Below are 25,849 nucleotides of genomic sequence, written 5' to 3' on the forward strand. Positions count from 1 at the left end.
GTGGGACACGAATGAGCAACTGAAGAACAGCATAACTATGAAAGGAAAGTGTCTATTGAAATCTGCCTCCAGGATAAAACTGATATTTTGTTCCTATTTGAATTGATCAAGTAACTAGACCATTTAGTCTTAATTAGTGGGTAATAACTAGGAAGGTACATTCATGAAATACTTATTTTAAACAATATACACTTTAGCATTATTTAATGGCAACTTCCAAAATATATCTTGTTTCAGTTCAGTTGCTCAGTCATGTCCGACTCTTTGTGACCCCATGAATCACAGCACGCCAGGCCTCCCTGTCCATCACCAACTCCCAGAGTTCACTCAGACTCATGTCCATCCTTCTGAAAAAAGTCACTGCTTATGACTCCTCTGAAGTAGACATTCTCAGTCTCTCTCAGTTTGTTTCAAGATAATTTGCTTTTAAAGTACTCCAGTTAGAAGCGGTTAGAGCAGGTGTTTTGATTAAAATATTTATTTGTTTGTTTATTATTTATTTACTTGGCTTTGACGGGTTTTAGTTGCAGCAATGCGATATAGTTCTCCTTCCAGGGATGGAACCCACGTCTCCTCCATTGGGAGTGCGCACTCTTAGTCACTGGACCACCAGGGAAGTCCTGGAGCAGGTGTGTTATTCTTCATTCCCGTTTCCCAGCATGCATGCCTCCATGTCCCCAGATGGAGCCCTATCATGACTTCTGTGGCAGCCACTTCTTGCTTTTCCTTAGATTTTCACTGTATGTGAAGTTGCACTTTCTAGCTTGGCTCGTTTTGAACTGTGTGTTCGTGGAGTTGTACTGTGTTCTCCTTTGTATTTAGCTTCGTTACTCAACATTGTTTCTAAGGTTGATCCTGGTTACCGCTTGTAATTAGCTTGTTGCTTGTTGTTCCATTGTAAGAGTGTACCACAGTTCATCTACTGTGCTGTTGGTGAACGCTACAGTTTCTGTAGTTTTTGGTAAATATGAACAGCACTGCTGTGAATTTTCCTACACATGTACCCATGATAATCTTTTGAAGTGAGCTAGTTAGTAAGGTGGGCTTCCCTGGTGGCTCAGTGGTACAGAACCCGCCTGCCAATGCAGGAGATGTGGGTTTGCTCCCTGGGTTGGAAAGATCCCCTGGAGAAGGAAACGGTAATGCACTCCAGTATTCTGGCCTGGGAAATCCCATGGGCAGAGGCACCTGGCTGGTCGCAGTGCATGGGTCGCAGAGTCAGACATGACTTAGCAACTGAAGAGCAAACAGAGTAAGGTGGTTCTGTTTGTCTTAGTTCTGTTGTTAACATCAAGTCACATTATTAAATGCTTTTGGTTCAGAAAAGCCTCTTGACAGCAAGAGGAAATGATAAGTGATACTTCTCCTAAGGCCTGTTTTAAGCTCCTTAAAAAAAGCAGGTTATTTCTTTACAGTAAGGTCTGGATTGGAGAGAAATTAGGAGCTTGGGCTTGGATGGAATGACTGGAGAGATTATTTCTTTTTAAGAAAAGTTATCAACTGACCTTACTATTTCATTTGAAGTGAATGCCTAAAACATTTATTCACTTATTTATTTCACTTATTGAGAATCTATCTAAAAATTATTCATAAGATTTTATGTGGTTTTCTATGTCCTTCTCTGTTAGTGAAGCTATTCTTTCTTAACTCAAAGTGTCTTTCAGCATAAACTTTTGGAGACAATTTTCTTCAAAGAAAACGAGTTGACCTTTTGTGGAACCAGACTTTAGAATCCCATATAGGATAACTCCAATGTTTTCAATTATTCAATCAAAATATTTAATAGGCTTTTGTTGAACACATATTATATGCCTGATATTTTGCTCAATGCTGATGAATACATTTTAAATGCAGCTGATTTTATTTATTTATTTTAAAATTTTATTTATTTTTAAATTTATTTTTGGCTGTGCTGGGTCTTTGTTGCTTTGTGGGCTTTCCTCTAGTTGCTGCGATTAGGGGCTGCTCTTTAGCTGTGTGAGGGCTTCTCTTTGTAGCAGCTTCTCTTTGTATGGAGCACAAGCTCTAGGGTGCACCGGCTTCAGTAGTTGCAGACGTGGCCTCAGCAGTTGTGGTTCCTGGGCTCTAGAGCACAGGCTCAGTAGTGGTGGTGCACAGGCTTAGGGGCTTCGTGGCACGTGGGACTCTTTCCAGACCAGGGATTGAACCCATGTCTCCTGCATTGCCAGGTAGATTCTTTACCACGGAGTCGCCAGCAAAGCCCCTGATGATACTTTTAACACATGATCTTAACTCCTGTATCACTGAAAAATTAAAACTCTGCCAGGCAGGAACTTCAAATTTCTACCCCTTCTTATTTAAATCTTCATTTGACCTTGCTTTTTTCTGTTTTGTCTCAAAGGACAGTGCACACCCCTTACCTGGTTTCCTCTTATTAACTCTGGCCTTTCTTCATCAACCCATATCTTAGGAGTCTTCGTTGTGTTTATACTGTAAGAATTCTTATCCTGGAGTACAAGAATTTTGGGGAATTCTTGAACCCCCTGGAATAGTTTGTAAACTTTTCTATGTGTTTGCATTTTCCTGAGATCAGGACTCAGGTGCAGGCTAAGTTGCTTCAGTCATGTCCACCTCTTTGCGACCGCATGGACTATAGCCTGCCAGGGTCCTCTGTCCATGGGATTTTCCAGGCAAGAATACTGAAGTAGGTTACCATGCCCTTCTCCAGGGGATCTTCCCAATCCAGGGATCAAACCTGCATCTCTTAAGTCTCCTTCAGTGGCAGGCAGATTCTTTACCACTCACGCCACATGGGAAGTCCTAGGACCCAGGGCTTTGCTTATTCCTGAAAGGGGTCCTTGACATACAGGAAATAAAGAAACAAGTTTTTCTCCCCTTGCGTTGGCCCTTCAACCTTTCTCTACCTCTTTTCTCACAGTCACGCTTTGTAAAAGAAGTCTACATTTTCTATTTCTTTTTCTTTACTACTCCTTCATTTGTTAGTCCTCCTACCATTGAAACTACTTTATTTGAATCATCAAAATTGATTATTTGGGAATGGTTTTTTTGAGTGCCAACTTTGTGCTAGGCATTCCTCTAGACATTAGGGACGTAACAGTGACCAGACAAGTGCCTAGAATACTTGGAGCTTAATTCTGGTAGAGCGTGACAGACAGTAAACAAATGAAGGTATAGATGATATAATTTCAGATTGTGTTAAGTATGAATAACCTAATGGGAGAGTAAATAGGAGAGAGGGTACTTTAGGTAAAAAAAAAAATCAGGAAAGGCCCTCTGAATATTTGAGCTGAAGAGCTGAGGGTAAGAAGTAGCCATTCATACAAAGGGCTGGGGAAGAAAATGCTCTCAACGAGGGAAATCAAGGGAGGAGGCCCCGAAGTGGAAAGAGATTGGCATGGTAGAGGAACAGGAGGAAAACCAGTAAAGCTGGTGCGTGAACAAACAGGAGAGTAGGAGCTCTACTCTGGCATGTGAAGGCAGTGGCCAGATCAGTCAGACTTTAAAAAGCTTGCTTTTTATTCTGATTACAGTGGGGAGCCATTGGGGTGTTTTTGCACAGGATCTCATTATTTTAAAGTGATTGTTTTGATTTTAGTTTGGAAAACAGGTCGCAGGGATCAACAGTAGAAGCAAAAGGATTGCTTAGGAGACTACTTCAGTCATCCATGTGGGAGATAGTGCTGATTTGAACCAATAAGAAGGCAATAATTAAAATGTACAGAAGTGGATGGGTTGAGGATATATTTTGGAGATACATCCAAAAGGGCTTGTTGATGGGTTTGATGAGGTTCAGGGAAAAAGGAAACAAGGACAACTCCTTGGTTTTTTACCTCAGTCGCTGCACAAATGTCAGTGCCATTTGACACAGGAAAGACCAGGAAGGAACATGGTGGAGGCAGGGTTGAGAGCAGGAGTGCAGGTGGGGAAATTAAAAGGTCTGTTTAACATGCTGAAGTTGGGATGACGGAGGACTTCCAATAAACCCAACAGTGTTAAGAGCTTCGGTAGGAATACGTTCACAGTTGGAGGGAAAGTGGAAAATATGTGCTGAGTCTTTTGGGGGGGAAGTGAAAACGTGAAAGTGTTAGTAATTCAGTCATGTCCGATTCTGCAATCCACGTTCCTCTGTCCATTGAATTCTCCAGCGAAGAATACTGGAGTGAGTAGCCATTTCCTTCTCCAGGGGATCATCGCCATCCAGGGATTGAACCTGGGTCTCCTCCACTGCAGGCAGATTCTTTACTGTCTGAACCACCAGGAGTCAGAAACACTTTTTTTGTAGTCCTGTATTGCCTTGCGTAGGCTTCCCTGTTAGCTCAGTTGGTAAAGAATCCACCTGCAATGCAGGAGACCTGGGTTCAATCCCTGGGTTGGGAAGATCCCCTGGAGAAGGGAAAGGCTACCCACTCCAGTATTCTAGCCTGGAGAATTCTATGAACTGTATAGTCCATGGGGTCACAAACAGTCGGACACAACTGAACAACTTTCACTTTCACTTTTCATTCCCTTGTGTACATGTATTTGCATTTCTCTCAGATGATACTAATTATGCTATACCGTAATTTCCAGTTTATTTGTTCTGGATTCTCTGGATTCACTATGGGTTGAAACTGTAAGTTTTTGTTTTCCATCTGTCTAGCCCCCAAATCTAATATAGTTCATCCTTTCCTGAAAGTGAAAGTCGCTCAGTCATGTCCAACTTTTTGCAGCCCCATGGACCATATAGTCCATCGAATTCTCCAGGCCAGAATACTGGAGTGAGTAGCCTGTCCCATCTCCAGGAAATCTTTCCAACCCAGAGATCAAACCCAGGTCTCCCACATTGCAGATGGATTCTTTACCAGCTGAGCCACAAGGCTGTTTATAAATTTGTTTGATAAGTGAATAAAGGTCACAGTCTGATAGTATGAACTGAAACAGTGATGGTCATGATGGAAGGCAGGTGTTTGAGAGATTTTGGTGAAGAGATCAGTAGGAAATGATGGCCAATTAAATAAGTTGAGCGGTGAGGGAAATTATTAATAATAGTAATTGTAAATAACAGTCTATATAACAATTATAAATAACAATAATATTTAGTAGTTATTATTTATTGCCAAGCCCTATTCTAAGTGCTTTACATAAAATAAATCCTCACAACAACTCTGTGAAGCAAGTACTGTTATCATTCCTATTTTTATTCTTTAGATGTTTATTTGGCTGCTCTGGGTCTTGGTTGCGGCGTGCGGGATCTTCTGGTGCAACATGGGAACTCTTAGTTGCGGCATGTGGGATCTAGTTCCCTCATCAGGGATTGAACCCACTCCCCCTGCATTGGGAGCACAGTCTTAGCCACTGAACCAGCTGGGAAGTCACTGTCATCCCTATTTTAGAGATAAGGAAGCTGGGGCCAGAGTAGTAATTTGCCCATGGTCATGCAGCTGACAAGGGGCAAAACTGACATTATGAACCGAAGCAGACTGATGCTATAGAGCATGCTCTTAACGACCGTGCTGTGTTGCTTCCCCAGTGAGAAGGATTGTGATTCTAGCTTGGGTGACAACTGCTGCTCGAAAAGTACTCTGTACTTTACTTACATGCCTTCTCTGACCTCTGTTCCATCCAGAGGTCGTGGGAAGGTGGAAGAGATTCAGGTGGCCCAAGGTGGAAAAACTGGCAGGCCAGGCATGGCCATTTCAGGTAGACTGATTCCTCTCCCTCTTTATTGCTTCCAAAGCTAGTGCAGGGAAAGCAGCAACTCTAATATGATGGCTCACAATTGTCAGGTAAACTCTCGGTCTCTATACTTTTAATTTCTAGACCTGACTGACAGTAAACTTGACTGTCCATCTTACCAAAAGAAGAGGGAAGCTTCCTTTTTTAAAATTAATTTTTATTGGAGTATAGTTGCTTTACAGTGTTGTGTTTCTTGCTGTGCAGCAAAGTGAATCAGTCACATGTATACACATATCCCCTCTTTTTTAGATTTCCTTCCCATTTAGGCCACCACAGAGCACTGAGTAGAGTTCCCTATGCTGTACAATTGGTTCTCATTAGTTATCTATTGATACTTTGTACATCAGTTCAGTTCAGTCGCTCAGTCGTGTCCAACTCTTTGCGAACCCATGAATCGCAGCACGCCAGGCCTCCCTGTCCATCACCATCTCCCGGAGTTCACTCAGACTTACGTCCATCGAGTCGGTGATGCCATCCAGCCATCTCATCCTCTGTCGTCCCCTTCTCCTCCTGCCCCTAATCCCTCCCAGCATCAGAGTCTTTTCCGATGAGTCAACTCTTCGCATGAGGTGCCCAAAGTACTGGAGTTTCAGCTTTAGCATCATTCCTTCCAAAGAAATCCCAGGGCTGATCTCCTTCAGAATGGACTGGTTGGATCTTCTTGCAGTCCAAGGGACTCTCAAGAGTCTTCTCCAACACCACAGTTCAAAAGCATCAATTCTTCGGCGCTCAGCCTTCTTCACAGTCCAACTCTCACATCCATACATGACCACAGGAAGAACCACAGCCTTGACTAGACGGCCCTGAGTCGGCATGGATATTTTGTACATAGTTGTGTATGTATGTCAGTCCCAGCTCCCAGTTCTGCCCTTCCACCCTGGGAAAGTCCCCTTTTGTCTGCTTTAGCACACTGCTTCATTATCAAGCTCTACAAATTAGTATTGACACCTTCCTGTTATCCAAAGAACTCAGTGCAGATTTTGTGGGCATACAGAGAGCTCTAGCATATTGCTTGCTCTTAAGATACTAATCAAATCCCTTATGATTACGCAGTGGAAGTGAGAAATAGATTTAAGGGGCTAGATCTGATAGACAGAGTGCCTGATGAACTATGGATGGAGGTTCGTGACATTGTACAGAAGACAGGGATCAAGACTGTCCCCAAGAAAAAGAAATGCAGAAAAGCAAAATGGCTGTCTGAGGAGGCCTTACAAATAGGTGAGAAAAGAAGAGAAGTGAAAAGCAAAGGAGAAAAGGAAAGATATACCCATTTGAATGCGGAGTTCCAAAGAATGGCAAGGAGAGATAAGATAATGGCTCAAAATTCTCCAAGCCAGGCTTCAACAATATTTGAACCATGAACTTTCAGATGTTCAAGCTGGTTTTAGAAAAGGGCAGAGGAACCAGAGATCAAATTGCCAACATCCACTAGATCATCGAAAAAGCAAGAGAGTTACAGAAAAACATTTATTTCTGTTTTATTGACTAGGCCAAAGCCTTTGATTGTGTGGATCACAATAAACTGTGGAAAATTCTGAAAGAAATGGGAATACTAGACCACCTTACCTGCTTCCTGAGAAATCTATATGCAGGTCAAGAAGCAACAGTTAGAACTGGACATGGAACAATAGACTAGTTCCAAATAGGAAAAGGAATATGTCAAAGCTGTATATTGTCACCTTGCTTATTTAACTTATATGCATCATAAGAAATGCTGGGCTGGATGAAGCACAAACTGGGATCAGGATTGCTGGGAAAAATAATAATCTCAGATATTCAGATGACACCACCCTTATGGCAGAAAGTGAAGAAAAACTAAAGAGCCTCTTGATGAAAGTGAAAGAGGAGAGTGACAAAGTTGGCTTAAAACTCAACATTCAGAAAATTAAGATCATGGCATCCGGTCCCATCACTTCATGGCAAATAGATGGAGAAACAATGGAAACAGTGACAGACTTTATTTTTTTTGGCTCCCAAATCACTGCAGATGGTGACTGCAGCCATGAAATTAAAAGACGCTTAGTCATTGGAAGAAAAGTTATGACCAACCTAGACACCATATTAAAAAGCAGAGATGTTACTTTGGCAACAAAGGTCAGTCTAGTCAAGGCTGTGGTTTTTCCAGTAATCATGTATGGATGTGAGGGTTGGACTATAATGAAAGCTGAGCACTGAAGAATTGATGCTTTTGAACTATGGTGTTGGAGAAGACTCTTGAGAGTCCCTTGGACTGCAAGGAGATCCAACTAGTACATCCTCAAGCAAATCAGTCCTGAATATTCATGGAAGGACTGATGTTGAAGCTGAAACTCCAATACTTTGGACACATGATGTGAAGAACTGACTCACTAGAAAAGACCCTGATGCTGGGAAAGATTGAAGACGGGAGGAGAAGGGAATGGCAGAGAATGAGGTGGTTGGATGGCATCACCAACTCAATGAACATGAGTTTGAGTAAACTTCAGGAGTTGGCGATGGACAGGGAGGTCTGGCATGCTGCAGTCCATGGGGTCGCAAAGAGTTGGACACGAATGAGCAACTGAACTAAACGAACAGAAATATACTAATAACTATGTGAGGAAGACCACAGAAAATGCATAGCTACATAAATTGAGTTTATGTAGCCTAACCCATAAAGGCCTATCCAGTATCTTGGATGTCTCAAGGAAGAGGTGATCACTGTTTGATAGAGAAGACAGAGAAAACCTCCTGGTGAATTTGGAATTCAAGCCTTAAAAGTTTCTTTTACTTTGGTGGAGAAAAGGGTGAAGGCAGGGCTCATGAACAGAAGATAATATGAGGGCTTCCCTTATGGTCCTATGGCTAAGACTTAATGCTTCTAATGCAGAGGTTTGATCCCTGGTCAGGTTCGATCCCTGGTCAGGGAATTAAGTCTCACTTAGCGCGACTAAGAGTTCTCAGCCACTCTTTTTTGTAGTGTTTATCGGAGTAGAGTTGCTTTACAGTGTTCTGTTAGTTTCTGCTGTACAGCAACGTGAATCAGCCAAATGTATATATATCTCCTCTTTGTCACTGAATAGAGTTCCCTGTGCTTTACAGTAGGTATACAGTAGGTTCCTATAGAATAGGTTCTTATTAGTTATCTATCTTATTCATAGGATCAATAGTGTGTGTACGGTTTACTTGCTAAGTCATGTCCGACTCTCATGACCGCATGGCCTGTAGCCCGCCAGGCTCCTCTGTCCATAGGATTTTCCAGGCAAGAATACTGGAGTGGGTTGCCATTTTCTTCTCCAGGGGATCTTCCCGACCCAGGGATAGAACCCAGGTCTCTTGCGTCTCTTAGGCTTGCAGAATCTTAGTTCCCTGAACAGGGATTGAATCCCAGCCACCTGCTTGGAAATAAGCAGTCCTAACCACTGGATCACCAGAGAATTCCCGCTGAGCAGTTTCTTGAAATGCAGTATTTCAGATCGACTGTCAATTAAGAAAAAAAAGTCTGCATTTTTAACAAGATTCCCAAATTATTCATGTTTACTAAAATTTGAAAAGTAGTGAGGAGTCATTTGATTGTTATACTAAGTTGCATGTTTATAACTAGGAATATGTTTTTCAACAGAAAACACATTTCTTACAATTCTATGTAAGAAATGGTGGTTAGGATTTCAGCGTAACCCAGGAAGGCCTAAAATGACTCACAATTAGAAATGCTGTGTGGAATCTAATGCTTACGTTCTAGGACAGGCAGGAGCTGCTGGACTGGAGGACAGAAAAAGCAAGTTTGTGTCTTGGTTAGAGAGAGGGAGAGAGAAAAACTTATCAGACTGCTGCAGACTGGTCTGCAGAGGGTGTGACACAAGGTCAGTGGCTGGGGATACTGATCCTGCAATTTCCCAAGAGTTGGGTTCTGGAGCACAGCATCTGGGTTGCTTTGCTTGTAGCAAATTCTCTCTTAACATGATGGCAGCCTTATGGAACAGATTATTTCCATAAATGATACAGGTTCTAAGATACGTAGTCAAGTGAAAAAAAGCACGTGAAGAGTAGTATGCATGCGTGCGTTCCAAGCTTCAGTGCTGGCTGCCTGACTCTCTGCGACCCTATGGACTGTGGTCTGCCAGGCTTCTCTGCCCGTGGGATTCTCCAGGCAAGAATACTGGAGTGGGTTGCCATGCTCTCCTCCAGGGGATCTTTCTGACCCAGGGATCGAACCCACGTCTCTTACGTCTCCTGTATTGGCAGGGGGATTCTTTACCACTAGTGCCACGTGGGAAATCCCATGTGTAGTATGCTAAAGTGGAAAATCTTTAACACTTGTTATTTTCCCCATGTGTTGGGAAGATCTCCTGGAGGGATCTTCTACATACATATTTATGTATGTAGAAAAATTCCTAGAAATGGAATTATTTGTACAGAAGCTATGTGCATTTGTAATGTTGCTAGATTTTACCCAGTTGTTTCCATAAATATTGTATGTATTTACACTGCTACTAGTGATATTTAAGAATGCCAAGTTATATAGCCAACTTTATGATCTTTGCCAATGCGGTGGTTAAAAAATGGTATTTCAGTGTTGTCTTAATTTGTATCCCTCTAAATGGTGAGATTAAATATCTTGAAATGTATTTAAAAGTCATTTCTGTGAAATATCCTGGTGCATGGGTGCTTGCTCAGTCGTGTCCAGCTCTTTTCGACCCCATGAACTGTAGCCTGCCAGGCTCCTCTGTCCATGGGATTTCCCAGGTAAGAATACTGGAGTGGGATGCCATTTCTTCCTCCAGGGGATCTTCCCAACACAGGGATCGAACCAGGGTCTCCTGCATTACAGGTAGATTCTTTACCACTGAGCCACCTGGGAAGCCCCTTATTCTTGGCCAGTTTTATGTTGAGTATTTTTTTTTATAGTAATTATTTCTATATTAGGGAAGTTAGCCCTTTGTGATATGGGTAGCAATTCTTTTTGTTAATACACAAAAACAGCAATGAATAGATAGTTAGTGGCTGCTGTATTGAATATCATAGGCCTGGAAGTTGACCATATAATTTGCTGCTGACTGTAAGGAAATGGCAACCCACTCCAGTGTTCTTGCCTGGAGAATCCCAGGGACGGGGGAGTCTGGTGGGCTGCCGTCTATGGGGTCGCACAGAGTCAGACACGACTGACGTGAGTTAGCAGCAGCAGCCTGTTTCCTTAGATAAGGTGGGGTATGTCTTTTTTTAAAATTGTGTTCAAGATTGTAGTTCCATATATAGGAAACACATGGAAAAAGTTTTATAATATAAAGTTTTAAGAAACTAAAACTCGATGAAGTCCTTTTACCTGGTGGAACAAGGTTAAAAACATTTTTTTAATTGAATGTTACTAAATTTTCAAAATTTTAATTGTTGTGGGAAATCACATGGCTGTTTTAAACCTAAATGTCTCAATATTATTCTCATTCTTTCCACCAGGTTACCACCAAAGAACATGATTTTGGTCTAGGGGCTCCAGTTTCTGAAGCTGAAAAATACCAGAATATTCTCCAGCTAGAGCAAGAAGTGAGAAATCAAGACAAATTCATCTCTACACTGAAATTACAGGTTACACTTAGTTTCTGTGCATATGTCCCTAAGTTAATTTGGGATGGGGGCCTATATTAAAATAAGATAGCAAATAAATTCTCATTCAGTACTCATTTAAATTGTATGGGTCTAAAATCATTCCATTTTTATCTTAACCATCTTGAAAACACACAGGTTCAGAGTGAGTGAGTACAGACTATGTGCCAGGTATCGGATCAGATGCTTTTAAGTACATAATCTTACTTCATCATCCTGACCTTGTAAGACTGTGGTGTCATTCCCATTTTACAGATGTGGAACCTAAAGTTCCAAGAGGTGAAAGAATTATTATATTTTGGCTAATGAGTGACAGAGCTCGGATTTCCCTGAACTCCCAGTTTAGCTAGAATTTGATTCCAGTTCTGTGAACTCCCAAGTTCAGTACTGTTTCTGGTCTCCTGGTGTCTGACCTGTGGAATAGCTATTAATGAAGTGAAAAGTTAGTCACTGAGTCGTGGCCAACTCTTTGCAACCTCCTGGACTGTGGCCCACCAGGCCCCTCTGTATTTGGAATTCTCCAGACAGGAAACTGGAGTGGGTTGCCATTTCCTTCTGCAAGGGATCGTCCTGACCCAGAGATTGAACCTGGGTCTCCTGCATTGCAGATAGACTCCTTACCATTTTTCCGAGCCAACGAGGCTGTTAAAAGAAACTTCCTCTTCTAGGAAAATGGAGTAGACTTGCTTTTCCTTACTCTTCCCACTAAGTACAGCCGAAACCCTAAATATTATGTGTGATGCAAACCTAAAAACACTTTGACAGGTGAGCAGAAGGAAGACTTGCTAGGGATCTCAGCTCACAGTGACTGTTAGGACGTGGTAGGAAGTTTCTGGTTTTTCTTTGTGTTCCAGGTATCCCAGGCAGAGTACTGGAAAAACTGGCAACCAGAAATAAGGGATGCTGATTAAAAAAGGTGTCAGAAAAGCCATGCCTCCTAGCCAAAGGACTAGGAAATGGGCAGTCTAGGAAGGCAGATTACTCTTAGATAAGAACTGCCCACTCTTAGCAAATACCAAGGAGAAATCTAGCCCCATTCCTGCCAGCAAAGGCTGAATGAATAAGGAGCCTAGATGTCCACCCTTCTCATACTATAGCAAGGAGCCCACCTTGCCTCATCCCCTGCCACCCTGTCCCCCAAGGCCCCCATCCCACCAGTGTTGTATCAAAGAAGGCTGAGTGGGGAACTAAGGCTTTAGCATCCAGCAGGCAGTAAGGAAGTCCCCAACCCCACATTGTCAGCAGAGGCCATGTGGGGAGCCAGGAAGTCCACTGCCACTTGGTAGTAAGAGAAGCTTCCTTTTTCTGTTTGCTGGGGTGATAGCACAGGTGACCCAATGCAGAGTCAGAACCTTGACCACCCTACAGCAGTAACAAGTCCACCCACCCACAGTGGCAGTGGGGAGTACGTGGGAGCAGTAATAAGATGCCTCTGTTCCTGCTCGCTCTGGTGGAATCAGCCGAGGATGAATTCTCATCCCTGCCTAGCAGTCACAAGAAGCCCCACGTTTCCTGGGTGTTACCTGAGGCCTTGTGGAGAGATTGGATTTCCGTTCCTATCCACAGTAGCAAGCCAGTGTCCCTCTTTTCCTGCTGGAGCAGTGTCACAGGAAGCCTCCCAAAAGACACGAGTCAGTGTCTTACACTACCAGGCCTCAATAAAAGGAGGTCCCTTCATCCCCCAAATGCTCTCAACGTCTGTGAGAAAAGATAATGAAGAGACACCAATGCAGAGATGAATCAGATATGACAGTTATCTGACAAAGATTTTAAATTAGCCCTCAAATAAGTGCTTTAACAGGCAATTTTGAGCGTGCTTGAAGCAAACAGAAAATCTCATCAAAGAAACAAAAGATACACAGTATCTTTTAGATACTTTTTTTAATAGAGCCAAGTGGAATTTTGGCAGCAAATAAGATGTTCTTCAATAGGTGAATAGATAAACTGTGGTACACAGTAGAGTATTATTCATTGATAAAGAGAAATGAGCCATCAAGCCATAGAAAGACATGAAAGAACCTTGAAAGGATATTGTGAGGTGTTAAAAGCCCATCTGAAAAGATTATGTACTCTGTGACTACAACTTCAGGACCATCTGGGAAAGACAAAGCAAAGACATTAGAAGATCACTGGTTGTCAGGGGTTTGGAGGGAGGGGTGAATGGAACACAGTGGATTTTTAGGGCAGTATATATTCTGTATAATACAGTAACAATAGCCACATGTCACTATACATTTGTAAAAACCCACAGAATCTACAGCCCAAGGAGTGAACCCTAATTAAACTCTGGACTTCAGTTAATAATAATTTATAATGTTGGTTCATCAGTTGTAACCAATGTACCACACTAAGACAAGATGTAAATAAGGGGAAATTGGGGTGAGTGGGAGAGGGGAGAAGGGGTGTGTGGAAACTCTGTACTTACTGGTCAATATTTCTGTAAACCTAAAACTGCTCTAAAAAAGTAATGTCTGTTAAAAAAAAAAAACACACATAGGAGAAAAGATTTCCAAATTATGTATCTGATAAGGAGTTAATATCCAGAGTATATAAAGAACTCCTACAACTCAACAACAAGAAAACCCAAAGCACCTCAGTTCAAAAATGGGCAAAAGACTTGAGTAGGTGTTTCTCCAGAGAAGAGATACAGATGGCCAGTAAGCACATGAAAAGATGATCAGCATCACAGTCTTTAAGGAAATGCAAATCAAAACCACAATGAGATATCACTTCACACCAGTTAGGACCACTAGCTATCATCACAAAGCAAAAAATAACAAATATTGATGAGGATGTGGGGAATCTGGAGTTATTTATGCATTGCTAATGTAAAATGGTTTAACAAAAAAGTTTGATAATTCCTCAAAAAATTCAGGATAGAATTACCATGTGATCCAGCTATTCCACTCCCAGGAATATCCTCAAATGATTAAAAGCAAGGGCTCAAACAGATACTTCTATTCCAAAGTTCATGATAGCCAAAATGCAGAAAAAACCCCAGATCTGCATCGACAGATGAATGCATAAAGTGAGGTATACACAAGCAATGGAACTTTATTCAGCCTCAATTCAGATGGGAGACAACAAGATGGATGAGCCCTGAAAACGGTGTGCTAATCGAAAGAAGGTGCAGGGCAAATATTGTATGAGTCCACTTACCAGAGTTAGACAGATTCATAGGTGATTATTTAATGGGTACAGTCTCTGTTTATGATGATGAAAAAGTTCTGGGAATTAGACATGGGATGGTTGCACTGTGTTGTGAATGTACTTAATGCTACTGAATTTTACACTTACAAATGGTTGGAGTGGTAAATTTGGGGATGTACAGTTTTACCACAAAAAAAGTTTTAAAAGTACAGTAACTGAAATTAAAAACAACGAACAAAAGCATGGAGAAGAGAAGAATGAATCACTGAACATGAGAGTAGAAGCAGAGAAATTACCTAATGTGAACAACAGAGAGAGAATAGATTGAAAAGAATGTGAGCAAAGCCTCTGCAACAGGTGGGCCTATAAGAAACGCTCTGCGTTTGGATGGCTGGAGTCCCAGAAAAAGAGGTAAGAGAAGGTGGGGCTGAAAAAATATTTGAAGAAATAATGGCTAAATATTCCCCAAATTTGAAAGAAGGTGAGTGAAAACCTACTAGGGGTCTCCCAAAGAAATCTACCCTGAGACACTTCATATTCAAACTGAAAAGTAAAGACAAACAACATCCTGAAAGAAATAAGAGAAATAATTCATAATTTATAGGGGAACACCGATTAAATGACTGCAAATCTAAAGCCATGGACATCGGAAGGAAGTGGCACATCTGTTCGTAGGTGAAGAAAACTGAGTTTGTTGCCAGCAAAGCTACCCTAAAAGAATAGCTAAAGGAATTTCTCTAATGAAGAAGGAAGTGATAAAAGGTGTAGTCTTGGAAGAACAAGAGGGAAGGAAGAACAATCCATAGAGGAAAAATAGGGGTAGCTTTGATAGAATTTCCTTTTCTACTTTTCTGAATCATGTCTGTCAAGTGTCTTTCTCAGTGTATGCAAAGGGAATATTTAAGACAATGATTTTATTAATAGAGGAAGGTAGGGGACATAAAGGGAGGTAATAATCTTCACTTCACTTGAACTAGTAGAATGTAGGCTGTGATGTGTGCTCAGTCACTCAGTTATAGCTGATTCTTTGCAGCCCCGTGGACTCTAGCCCACTAGGCTCCTCTGTCCATGGAATTTTCCAGGCAGGAATACTGGAGTGGGCTGCCATTTCCTCCTCCAGGGAGTCTTCCCTACCCAGAGATCGAACTCGTGTCTCTTGCATTGGTAGGCGGATTCTTTACAAATTGTACCACCTGGAAAGCCCGTGGGCTGTTAGCTTATGAATATAAATGAAACACCTAGAGCAACAACTAAGAATCTCTACAAAGAGATACACTGAAAATTGCTATGTATAAATCAAAATGGAATTCTAAAAAATGTTCAAGTAACTCAGAGGAAAGCAGGCAAAATAAAACAAAAATTAAAAAAACAAAACAACAAAAAAATCACACTTGAATCTTAGCATAAAAGTAAATACATTAAATATATGTAATCTAAATACACCAATTAAAAGATAGAAATTGTCACAGTAGATTAAAAAGAAACATGACCTAGCTTTATGCTGTCTGTGAGAAATTCACTTCAAATATAATGATATAGCTATCTTGAAAGGCATTCAGACCCGAATGAAGAAATAAAACTTTCCCTGTTTACAGATGATGTGATCTTTTTGCTGGAAAATCTTATAAAATCTACAATGTAGAAACTGGAACTAAAAAATGAGTTCAAAAGGTTAGAATACAAGACAAACATTATATATTTGTATATTATAATTAAGTTGTAGAAATTTAAAAAAATGCAATACCATTTACAATCACTCAAAAAGAAAATGTAATCTTTGGATATAAATCTAGCTAAATAAGTATGTACTTACATTCTGAAAACTATGAAATGTTAATAAGAGAAAGTAGATCTAAACAAATGTTCAGGGATTGGAAGCCTCAACCTAATAAAGATATCAATTCTTTCCAAATTGATATACAGATTTAGTGTGAGTCCCATCAAAATCCCAGGAAAAAAAAATTTTGAAAAAGAACAAGGTGGGAAGAGTCATTCTCCTTGATTTCAAAACTTAACATATGGCTATAATAATCATGATTGTATGGTATTGCTAGAGTAATAGACACAGATCAATGATACAGAATAGAGAATCCAGAAATAGCCTTACACAAGTACAGCTAGATGATTTTTGGCAGAGGTACAAATGCAGTCTAATGAAGAAAGGGAGTCTTTTCAACAAAAGTTGTTGGGTATCTTTTAGGGAAAAAAATTAGCCTAGACCTAAAACTCATACCTTACACAAAAATTAACTCAAAGTGGATCAAATATAAAACAAAAACTATGAAACTTTTAAAAGATAACAGGAAAAAAATCTTCAGGATCTTGGACTTGCTGAAGAGCTTTTAGACATGAGAGCAGAAATATGATTCATAAAAGAAAAAGTTGATGATTTGAATTTCATCAAGATTTAAGCCCTTTGCTCTGCAAAAGACCCTGTTAATAGGATGAAAAGATAAGCCACAATCCCTGTTTCTGTCAAAGGACTCATATTGAGAAGAAATGTGGAGAACTCTCGAAACTCAACAGGTTAAAAAAAAGCAAGCAATCCAAGTAGAAAATGAACAAAGGATATGAAGATATATTTCACAGAATGAAACATTGTAGACAAACAAAAAAAATGTCCATCTTTTCTAACAGGGAAATACAAATTAAGACCATGACGATATAACAGTGCACACTGTTGAGAGCAGTTGAAATGAAAAACAGTGACAATTCGAAAAGCTGGCAAAGATGAGGATCGCTCATATATTCCTGATGGCAATGGGGAATGGTGCAGCCGCTTTGGAAATAGTTTAGTTCTTAAAACACTAAACGTACATTTACCATACCACTCAGAAATTTTTCTCTTGGGAATTTATTCCAGAGAAATGAAAATTATGTTCACTGAAAAACCTGTATACAGTTGTTCATAGCAGCTTTATTTGTTATAGTCCCAAACTAGAAACATCTAAAATTTTGCTTAATTGGTGAATGATTAAACAAACCACGGTAATCCATACTGTGAAATATTATTCAGCAATGACAAAGAACTGTTACTCCACATAGCAATCAAGGGCACTGTTTTGAGTGAAAAAACCAGTGTCAACAGATAACGTTCTGTGATCTGTATCACATGACTCTGCTTATGTTATATTGTTGTTGCTAAGTTGTGTCCAACCCCAGAGATTGCAGTGCGCCAGGCTTCCCTGTTCTTCACTGTTCCTGTAGTTTGCTCAAACTCATGTCAATTGAGTCGGTGATGCCATCCAACCATCTCATTCTCTGTTGCCCCTCTCTCCTCCTGCCCTCACTCTTTCCTAGCATTGAGGTCTTTTCCAGTGCGTCGGCTCTCCACATCAGGTGACTGAAGTATTGGAGCTTCAGTTTCAGCATCAATCCTTCCAGTGAATATTCAGGGTTGATTTCCTTTTGGTTTGCCTGGATTAATCTTGCAGTCCAAGGAACTGTCAAGTCTTCTCCAGCACTGTAGTTCAAAAGCATCAATTCTTCGGCACTCAGTCTTCTTAATGGTCCAACTCTCACATCCGTGCGTGACTACTGGAAAAACCGTAGCTTTCACTCTGTGGAATTTTGCCAGCATTTATTTATGTTATCTACCTATTTATGTTGCATTCTCCAAACGACAAAATTATAGAGATAATGATTGTTGACATTTAAGGGTGAGGAGGGAATGGCTGTGACTGTAAAGGAGTAATGGGAGGGTGATCTTTGTGGAGACGGAATAGTTCTGTATCTTACAGAGGTGGTAGTTACAGTAGTTTACACGTGATGAAATGATATAGACCAATAGACACACATGGTTCCAATGTCAAATCTCTGGGTTTGATATTGTGCTGTAATTATTTAAGATGTAACTGTTGGAAAAACTGGATTAAAGGAACATAAACCTTTCTGCTACCTTTGCAGCTTCCTGTGAACTTTTAGTTATTTCAAAAGAAGTTTGTTTTTTTTTTTAATAAAAACTTTTGTTTGATTACCTGTTATCTGCCAGCAATTTTACTTGAACTTTTAGATCTTTCTAACTTTCCTTGCAAATTTTAGGTATTCTTCCCGTTTAACAGTTGAGACTTAGGAGGCTTCATTGTTATTTTCTGAAATCAGATGCATCTCAGGATCAAGAACATCTGGTAAATTGCCTGAGGTCAAGTGAGTGGTGACGAACTATAGCAAGCTTTAAACCTGGCTGCCTTAGCCCAAAAGCCCATGTCCTTTCTCACCTCCTCCTCTAAGTACTTGTGCCTTGGAATTCAGTAAAAGTAGGGCTTAATGTTGAGATGAGGGGAGTATTTATTTATTTATAATGCTAAATAGTAATTTAGCATTATAGGCTAGATATATGGTAAATGATACAGAAATGAGAGGTATGTTGATCCAGAAATTAGAAACATGAGCCCTTTAAAGTTACTTAGAATTTAGTGGAAGGGTCAGGGAAGTAAAGACATGATTATAATACATCTTATAAAAATACTAAGATAAAACTATAAGAAGCTTTTTATATATATAAGAGGTTACAGATTTCTCCTCTTTAGAGGAGAGATACCTGTAACCTCTCCTGGGGCAGTGGAAGGTTAGCAAACAGGTTTAGCATGTTCTTGTTGCTCAGAGACATGGCACTATAGAAGCCGTGAACAGAGACAAAAAGACAGACAAATTGAAGTTTGTTTGATTATCCCACATCCTATAGTTTAAGAAATATACTAGTAATGAAAGTAGGTAATGAGAGCAGGGGGAAAGGAAAGAAACTTAGTGCAATCATGGATGATTGCACAGGATATCATTGCCTGGTTTCTGTGCTAGTTACTAAAGGTGAGCTGCAGGTCGTTTTATAGTTCCTAGAGGCAAAGGCAACAACGAAATTGTAGTTAAATAATTTATGGTCCAAAGGATAAAAACAAACCAGGTATACAAAGAAGTACATTTTTTCCTGAAACTGGAGACCTGACCAAAGTTCTCCCTGAGGGTTCTGTCTTTTTTTAATTTATTGAAGTATAGTTGATTTATAATGTGTTAGCTTCTGATGTGTACAGCAAAGTGATTCAGTTATATGTATATTATTTTTCAGTTTCTTTTCCATTATGGTCTATTACAGAATATTGAATATAATTCCCTGGGCTATACAGTAGGGCCTTATTATTTATCCATTCTATATCCCTGAGGATTCTTAAAAAGAGGGTTCTGTAACATAGTATATAGCACTTTTCAATAAATTCCCTAATAGAGGTTTTAAAATCAGTTTAGCGAGATTGTTTCTTTTTTTTAAATTAATTTTTATTGGAATATAGTTGCTTTACAATGTTGTGTTAGTTTCTACTATACAGCAAAACGAGTCAGCCATGTATCTTCTCCCTTTTGGACTTGCTTTCTGTTCAGGTCACCACAGTGCATTAAGGTAGAGTCTGTGTGAGACTGTTTCTTACAGCCTGCCTAGAAGTTAGGTATATATTGAAGATGGTGGAAAGGGCTTTACAGGCAGTAGGCCTTGGATCACAAATGGAATTTGTTCGTCTCATTCTCAGTGTAATGAAGCACCATAAGGCTACAGGATTTACCTCAAATTTGCATTTTCAAAGAATTTTTAGCTGTAGTTGGGAGAAGACCAAAAAAGAAGAGAGTAGGAAGTATTGCTGCCATTCAGCCTGGTTGTGATAAAAACTCAACAAATAAGTGCATCTACAGTTACCTTTTTGCTTTTTTTTTTTTTTTTAAGTTTCTTCACATTTTTTCTCATGTCCTGGGTTTGACAACTTAAATTCTTTACATGTAAATCTCACAGGTTAAGGCGCCTTGTTTTACTGTTTAGTTGCTCAGTTGTGTCCGACTCTTTGCAACCCCATGGACTACAGCCTGCCAGGCCCCTCTGTCCATGAGATTTCCCAGGCAAGAATACCAAAGTGAGAGTTGGGTTAAAATAATGACTTTTCTTATCTTCTTGAGCATAGTAAACGTCATTGTACTACACTTAATTATATGTAACTCATGACCTTTAGGATGCTTCCTTATATATGTGACAAATATTACAGTTTATATTTTTAAAGAAAACTTTGTTGATTTTGATGGTTTGGAAAGAGCTGTCTCTAGTTATTTAAAAAGGGCACGGTTATAACAACAAAAAAATAATGCTAGAGCTAAGAATAATGTTAGATAAGGGGGTTAGCAATTTTAGATGTGCTCTTTAAAGACCAAAATTGTTTTTTCTTCTGTTTACATCTTACACCAACACAGCACCTTGGATATAGTAGGTACTCAGTAAATATTTGTTCAATATACAAGACAGATCTTGTGGGAAAGGACCTTTGTGCCACCACTTTATCACAGATATTTCTTTTATGGCACTTACATACTGTATATGTGTTTTCTTAAGTAAACAATACATTCTCCTTGAGCAGATACTTAACCTATCTGTATCTTTTGAAGTTAACGAAATTCTTAACATATTATCCTTATTCAATGAGTCTAACATATTTTTTTTCCTTTAAAGGCATTTGGATACCTTCGTGATAGAAAAGGCCCTTTTCTTCATCCGTTGATGGTTTGCTAGTGGGCTGGGAAAGGAAGCTGTGGTCCTCCACTTTAGTCAGCAAATACTTGATTGATTTGGTATCAGTATTTAGCTTAGTCAAGTAAGTTACTGATATGTTCAAAAGGATTTTTCTAAAGAATTAACATTTTGATAACAATAATTAGAAATTTAATTCTAAAGAATGCCTAATTGGTGATTTTAATGATAATAATATAATAATAATTACTTCAAGACTGGTTCCTTGTCTGCAGATACAAGTATTTGGCAATTTTTCTAAAAAATCAACAGTAAGTTTTTTTTGTTTCTAAGCTGAAAATTGTCTTGAGAGTTGTAGCTATGTAAACCTTAAAATATTTATTTAGTATATATTTTTCAGATAGGTAATATAGTCACATGGTATGAAATTTAGAAAAAAGATACATAGTTAAGTTTCCCTGCCAGGGAAGCAAACCTCCCTTCCTGAATCCAGTCACCTAGTAGTTCTCCTCAGAGGGTAGCTAAGGAAATCTTTTAATGTGATTATTTTCTTTCTCATTACAACAGATTGAAGATCTCAAACAGACAAATCATGGCTTGGAAGAATATGTTAAGAAACTCTTGGATAGTAAGGAGGTGGTAAGCAGTCAAGTAGATGATTTAACCAGCCACAATGAGCACCTTTGTCAAGAATTGATTAAAATTGACCAACTAGCAGAGCAACTGGAAAAAGAAAAAAATTTTGTGGTGGATACCGCTGACAAGGAACTTGAAGAAGCAAAGGTACTAGATTTGTCACTAATCAGGTTTTTTTTTTTAATTGAGGTATAATAGACATATTCTGGAGAAGGCAATGGCACCCAACTCCAGTACTTTTGCCTGGAAAATCCCACGGACAGAGGAGTCTGGTGGGCTGCAGTCCATGGGCTCGCTACGAGTTGGACATGACTGAGCGACTTCACTTTCACTTTTCACTTTCATGCGTTGGAGAAGGAAATGGGAACCCACTCCAGTGTTCTTGCCTGGAGAATCCCAGGGACGGGGGAGCCTGGTGGGCTGCCATCTGTGGGGTCGCACAGAGTCGGACATGACTGAAGCGACTTAGCAGCAGCAGCAGCAACTAAATCAGTTCAGTTCAGTTCAGTCGCTCAGTCATGTCAGACTCTTTGCGACCCCATGAATCGCAGCATGCCAGGCCTCTCTGTCCATCACCATCTCCTGGAGTTCACTCAGACTCACGTCCATCCAGTCAGTGATGCCATCCAGCCATCTCATCCTCTGTCATCCCCTTCTCCTCCTGCCCCTAATCCCTCCCAGCATCAGAGTCTTTTCCAATGAGTCAACTCTTCACATGAGGTGGCCAAAGTACTGGAGTTTCAGCTTTAGCATCATTCCCTCCAAAGAAATCCCAGGGCTGATCTCCTTCAGAATGGACTGGTTGGATCTCCTTGCAGTCCAAGGGACTCTCAAGAGTCTTCTCCAACACCACAGTTCAAAAGCATCAATTCTTTGGCGCTCAGCTTTCTTCACAGTCCAACTCTCATATCCATACATGACCACTGGAAAAACCATAGGCTTGACTAGACGGACCTTTGTTGGCAAATAATGTCTCTGCTTTTCAATATGCTATCTAGGTTGATCATAACTTTCCTTCCAAGGAGTAAGCATCTTTTAATTTCATGGCTGCAGTCACCATCTGCAGTGATTTTGGAGCCTAAAAAAAATAAAGTCTGTCCCTGTTTCCATTGTATCCCTATCTATTTCCCATGAAGTGATGGGATCAGATGCTATGATCTTAGTTTTCTGAATGTTGGTTGAGCTTTAAGACAACTTTTTTACTCTTTCACTTTCATCAAGAGGCTTTTTAGTTCTTTTTCGCTTTCTGCTGTAAGGGTGGTGTCATCTGCATATCTGGAGTTGTTGATATTTCTCCCGGCAATCTTGATTCCAGCTTGTGCTTCCTCCAGCCCAGTGTTTCTCATGATGGAGTCTGCATATAAGTTAAATAAGCAGGGTGACAATATACAGCCTTGACGTACTTCTTTTCCTATTTGGAACCAGTCTGTTGTTCCATGTCCAGTTCTAACTGTTGCTTCCTGACCTGCACACAGGTTTCTCAAGAGGCAGGTCAGGTGGTCTGGTATTCCCATCTCTTTCAGAATTTTCCACAGTTTATTGTGATCCACACAGTCAAAGGCTTTGGCGTAGTCAATACAGCAGAAATAGATGTTTTTCTGGAACTCTCTTGCTTTTTTGATGATCCAGCAGATGTTGGCAATTTGATCTCTGGTTCCTCTCCTTTTCTAAAACCAGCTTGAACATCTGGAAGTTCACAGTTCATGGTTCACCTCAAAAACAACAGGAATATCTTCTACAGTTTTAAGATATATATATTTAAAATTTTAATCCTTCTGGAATTTCTTTTTGTTCTAGTATGAGGTAGGGTTGACTGATCCTTTCGTCACTCACTGATTTGAAGTGCCATTTTAACAGCCAGTAAATTCTTATATCTGCATAGATATGTTTCTGGACTTTTTGGTTTCATTGATTCAGTTGTCATTTTCTATGCCACTACCATATTATTTTAATAACTGTAGCTTTGACTTTTTTTTTTTACATAAAAACATTTGTTTATTTATTTATTATTTTTTAATTTTGACCTTGCTGGGTCTTCGTTGTGGTACACAGGCTTCTCTTATTCTGGAGCATGGGTTCTAGAGCACATGGGGTCAGTAGTTGCAGTGTGTGGGCTTAGTCGCCTTGTGGCATGTGGGATCTTACTTCCCCAAATAGGGATCGAACCTGCATCCTCTGCATTGGTAGGCAGATTTTCAACCCCTGGACCACCAGGGAAGTCCCGTGATATTTTAATAAACATTTTATTTCTTGATTAAATTTTGGTACCCCACCATGACCTTTAGAATCTAGGAATTTAAGCAGTATTATAAACAGAAATTTTCATTTCTCTTTGCTGTCTAATAGCTTATAGGCAAGACACAGAGTATGTCTGAAAGCCAAAAACCAACCTATTGAATTTTTAAGTGAAAACATGTGATTGATTTATTAATCACTAAATTAATATATTGTGTCTGTGAGAAAATAGTTTCCCAAAACTAATTGCTATTGCATGTTAGTTCTTGAACATCCTTTTAATGTATTCTTGGTAGCATATGATAAAGCACTTAGGTAAATAAATGATCAAGCTGCGAACATAAGTTATTGAAGGCATTATTTATTATAGTAATTTGAAACATAAGAGCTGGTTATGAACACTAGGCTGGTATTTGTTTATCTGCACTAACCTCACTTAGTTAGAATGTGTAAAGGATAGGTAAGTCTGTAGTAGTAAAAAGTCTGAATAATGGAATACTCAAATACATGAAGTTCATTACACAATCTTCTTTAATAGTGTTGCCTGGAGGAGGTCCTTAGAAGAACTACTTGAGAGAGTAGATAAGAGTGATTTGATTTGTGTTTAATTTGCAATTTATCTTATAATGGTTGCTGCTGAAGTCTTTGGAGGATATTTAAAGTAACTTAGGACTTCCTGGTGGTCCAGTGGTTAATACTCCTAGCTTCCTAGCTTCCAACCTGGGAGCATGGGTTAGACCCCTGGTGGGGGAACTAAGTTCTCTCATGCCACATGGCCAAAAATATAAATAAAGGTAGCTTAACTATTTTAAACATTCTTAATAAATTCTTTTGTTTGTATTGTTTCTTTTAAAATAATAGTTATTCTTCATTCACAGTTTAATGGTAAATTGAGTTCAGTCTTAATTATAAAAATTATCAAAAAACACTAAATTGATGTTTAATTATGTCTTTCTTGTTTTCTTCTTCAAATTTAAAATTAACAGCACTCCTTCCCAGACTGTGGGAGGCCTAGTTGGCCAAATTATTCTATAAGGAGAATGTCTAGTTTTGAAGTATTGATTTTAAAGGGTTGTTAGAGTCTGTGTTCTAGAGAGAGAGTCTTCTTTCAGAATGAACCTTCTGCTATCAGAAAGGAGAATTTCAGGAATGGAAAACATCTAAAATAAAAGATCTTGGATTTACCTAAAACTGAAAATATTAAATTTGTAAATGGAAAATTCTGTCCATCTCAGAAGAGAGTGTTTTTAGGAAAGAGATATCCATACATGTATTATGTGGAAAGTCTGGTGTACTTGAGAATTAGAAAGCTATTTGTAGAAGAGGTGGGCTGCAGTTTTAGGGAAGAGAGAACATTGTTGATACAGGGAAAGTATTAAAAAGTTAACAGAGAAAGGACAGAATAGAAATAGGTCCTTTGTGTTGGTGAAAGATCCTGAAATGAAAGCACCATCCTCAATAAGCAAATGTTCCTTGTAGAATGGGGATTAGAAAAAATGCATGACCTGTGCTGAGAATATGAACCCCAGTGCATGTTGTCATCATCAAGTACTGGGTGTACAGTTTAGGCATCCAGTCCCTGGGGAGAGAGTCTTTGTCTGATTTGTGAGATGATACTTGAAACGAGAATTTCTAATCTGAGAGAGAATGTTTGGGTTCCTGTACTGTTAAAAGATGGTGCTTTAGGCATGTAGGAGTAGAGTCCGAGGCTAAAGCTGCTGTTAGTTTGTCTAGAATTGAGATAGTATTGAATTTATTTACTCAGAAGAGTTTACTTTTAGCTATGTTTTAAAAGTCCACTGAGTAACTTCTTCCATCATTTATTCCATTAAAATGTTTTGAGGGACTTCCCTGGTGGTCCAGTGGTTAACACTTTACCTTCCAATGCAGGGGTTGCAGGTTCAATCCCTGGTCCAGGAGCTAAGACCCCACATGCCTTGAGGCCAAAAAACCAAAACACGAAACAGAAGCAGTATTCTAACAAATTCAGTAAAGGATTTAAAAATGGTCCACCTCAAAAAAAGTCTTAAAAAAAATAAATAAATGAAATGTATTGTTTCTTCATACAATTTATAT

At 39.5% G+C, this 25,849-nt stretch overlaps 1 protein-coding gene across 8 annotated transcripts in view; it reads left to right on the forward strand.

Annotated features, from left to right (window-relative positions):
* The window catches only part of TSGA10 (testis specific 10), a 96,070-nt gene that overhangs the window by 1,650 nt on the left and 68,571 nt on the right, over positions 1 to 25,849 (forward strand). For 5 of the 8 annotated variants that reach the window (XR_011255789.1, XM_069583862.1, XM_069583861.1 and 2 more), the window contains exons 2-4: positions 556 to 629; positions 11,110 to 11,238; positions 21,470 to 21,685. Coding sequence is in view for 6 of the 8 variants with exons in the window: in XM_069583862.1 (XP_069439963.1) it covers positions 558 to 629; positions 11,110 to 11,238; positions 21,470 to 21,685 (417 nt within the window). In the remaining 2 variants the exon portion in view is untranslated. The remainder of the gene's footprint in view (positions 1 to 555; positions 630 to 11,109; positions 11,239 to 21,469; positions 21,686 to 25,849) is intronic. The other 3 variants (XM_069583867.1, XM_069583863.1, XM_069583866.1) reach the window with 1 other exon arrangement.

The sequence above is a fragment of the Ovis canadensis genome, chromosome 3 (genome assembly GCF_042477335.2).
Source record: "Ovis canadensis isolate MfBH-ARS-UI-01 breed Bighorn chromosome 3, ARS-UI_OviCan_v2, whole genome shotgun sequence".
In the NCBI taxonomy this organism is placed as follows: Eukaryota; Metazoa; Chordata; class Mammalia; order Artiodactyla; family Bovidae; genus Ovis; species Ovis canadensis.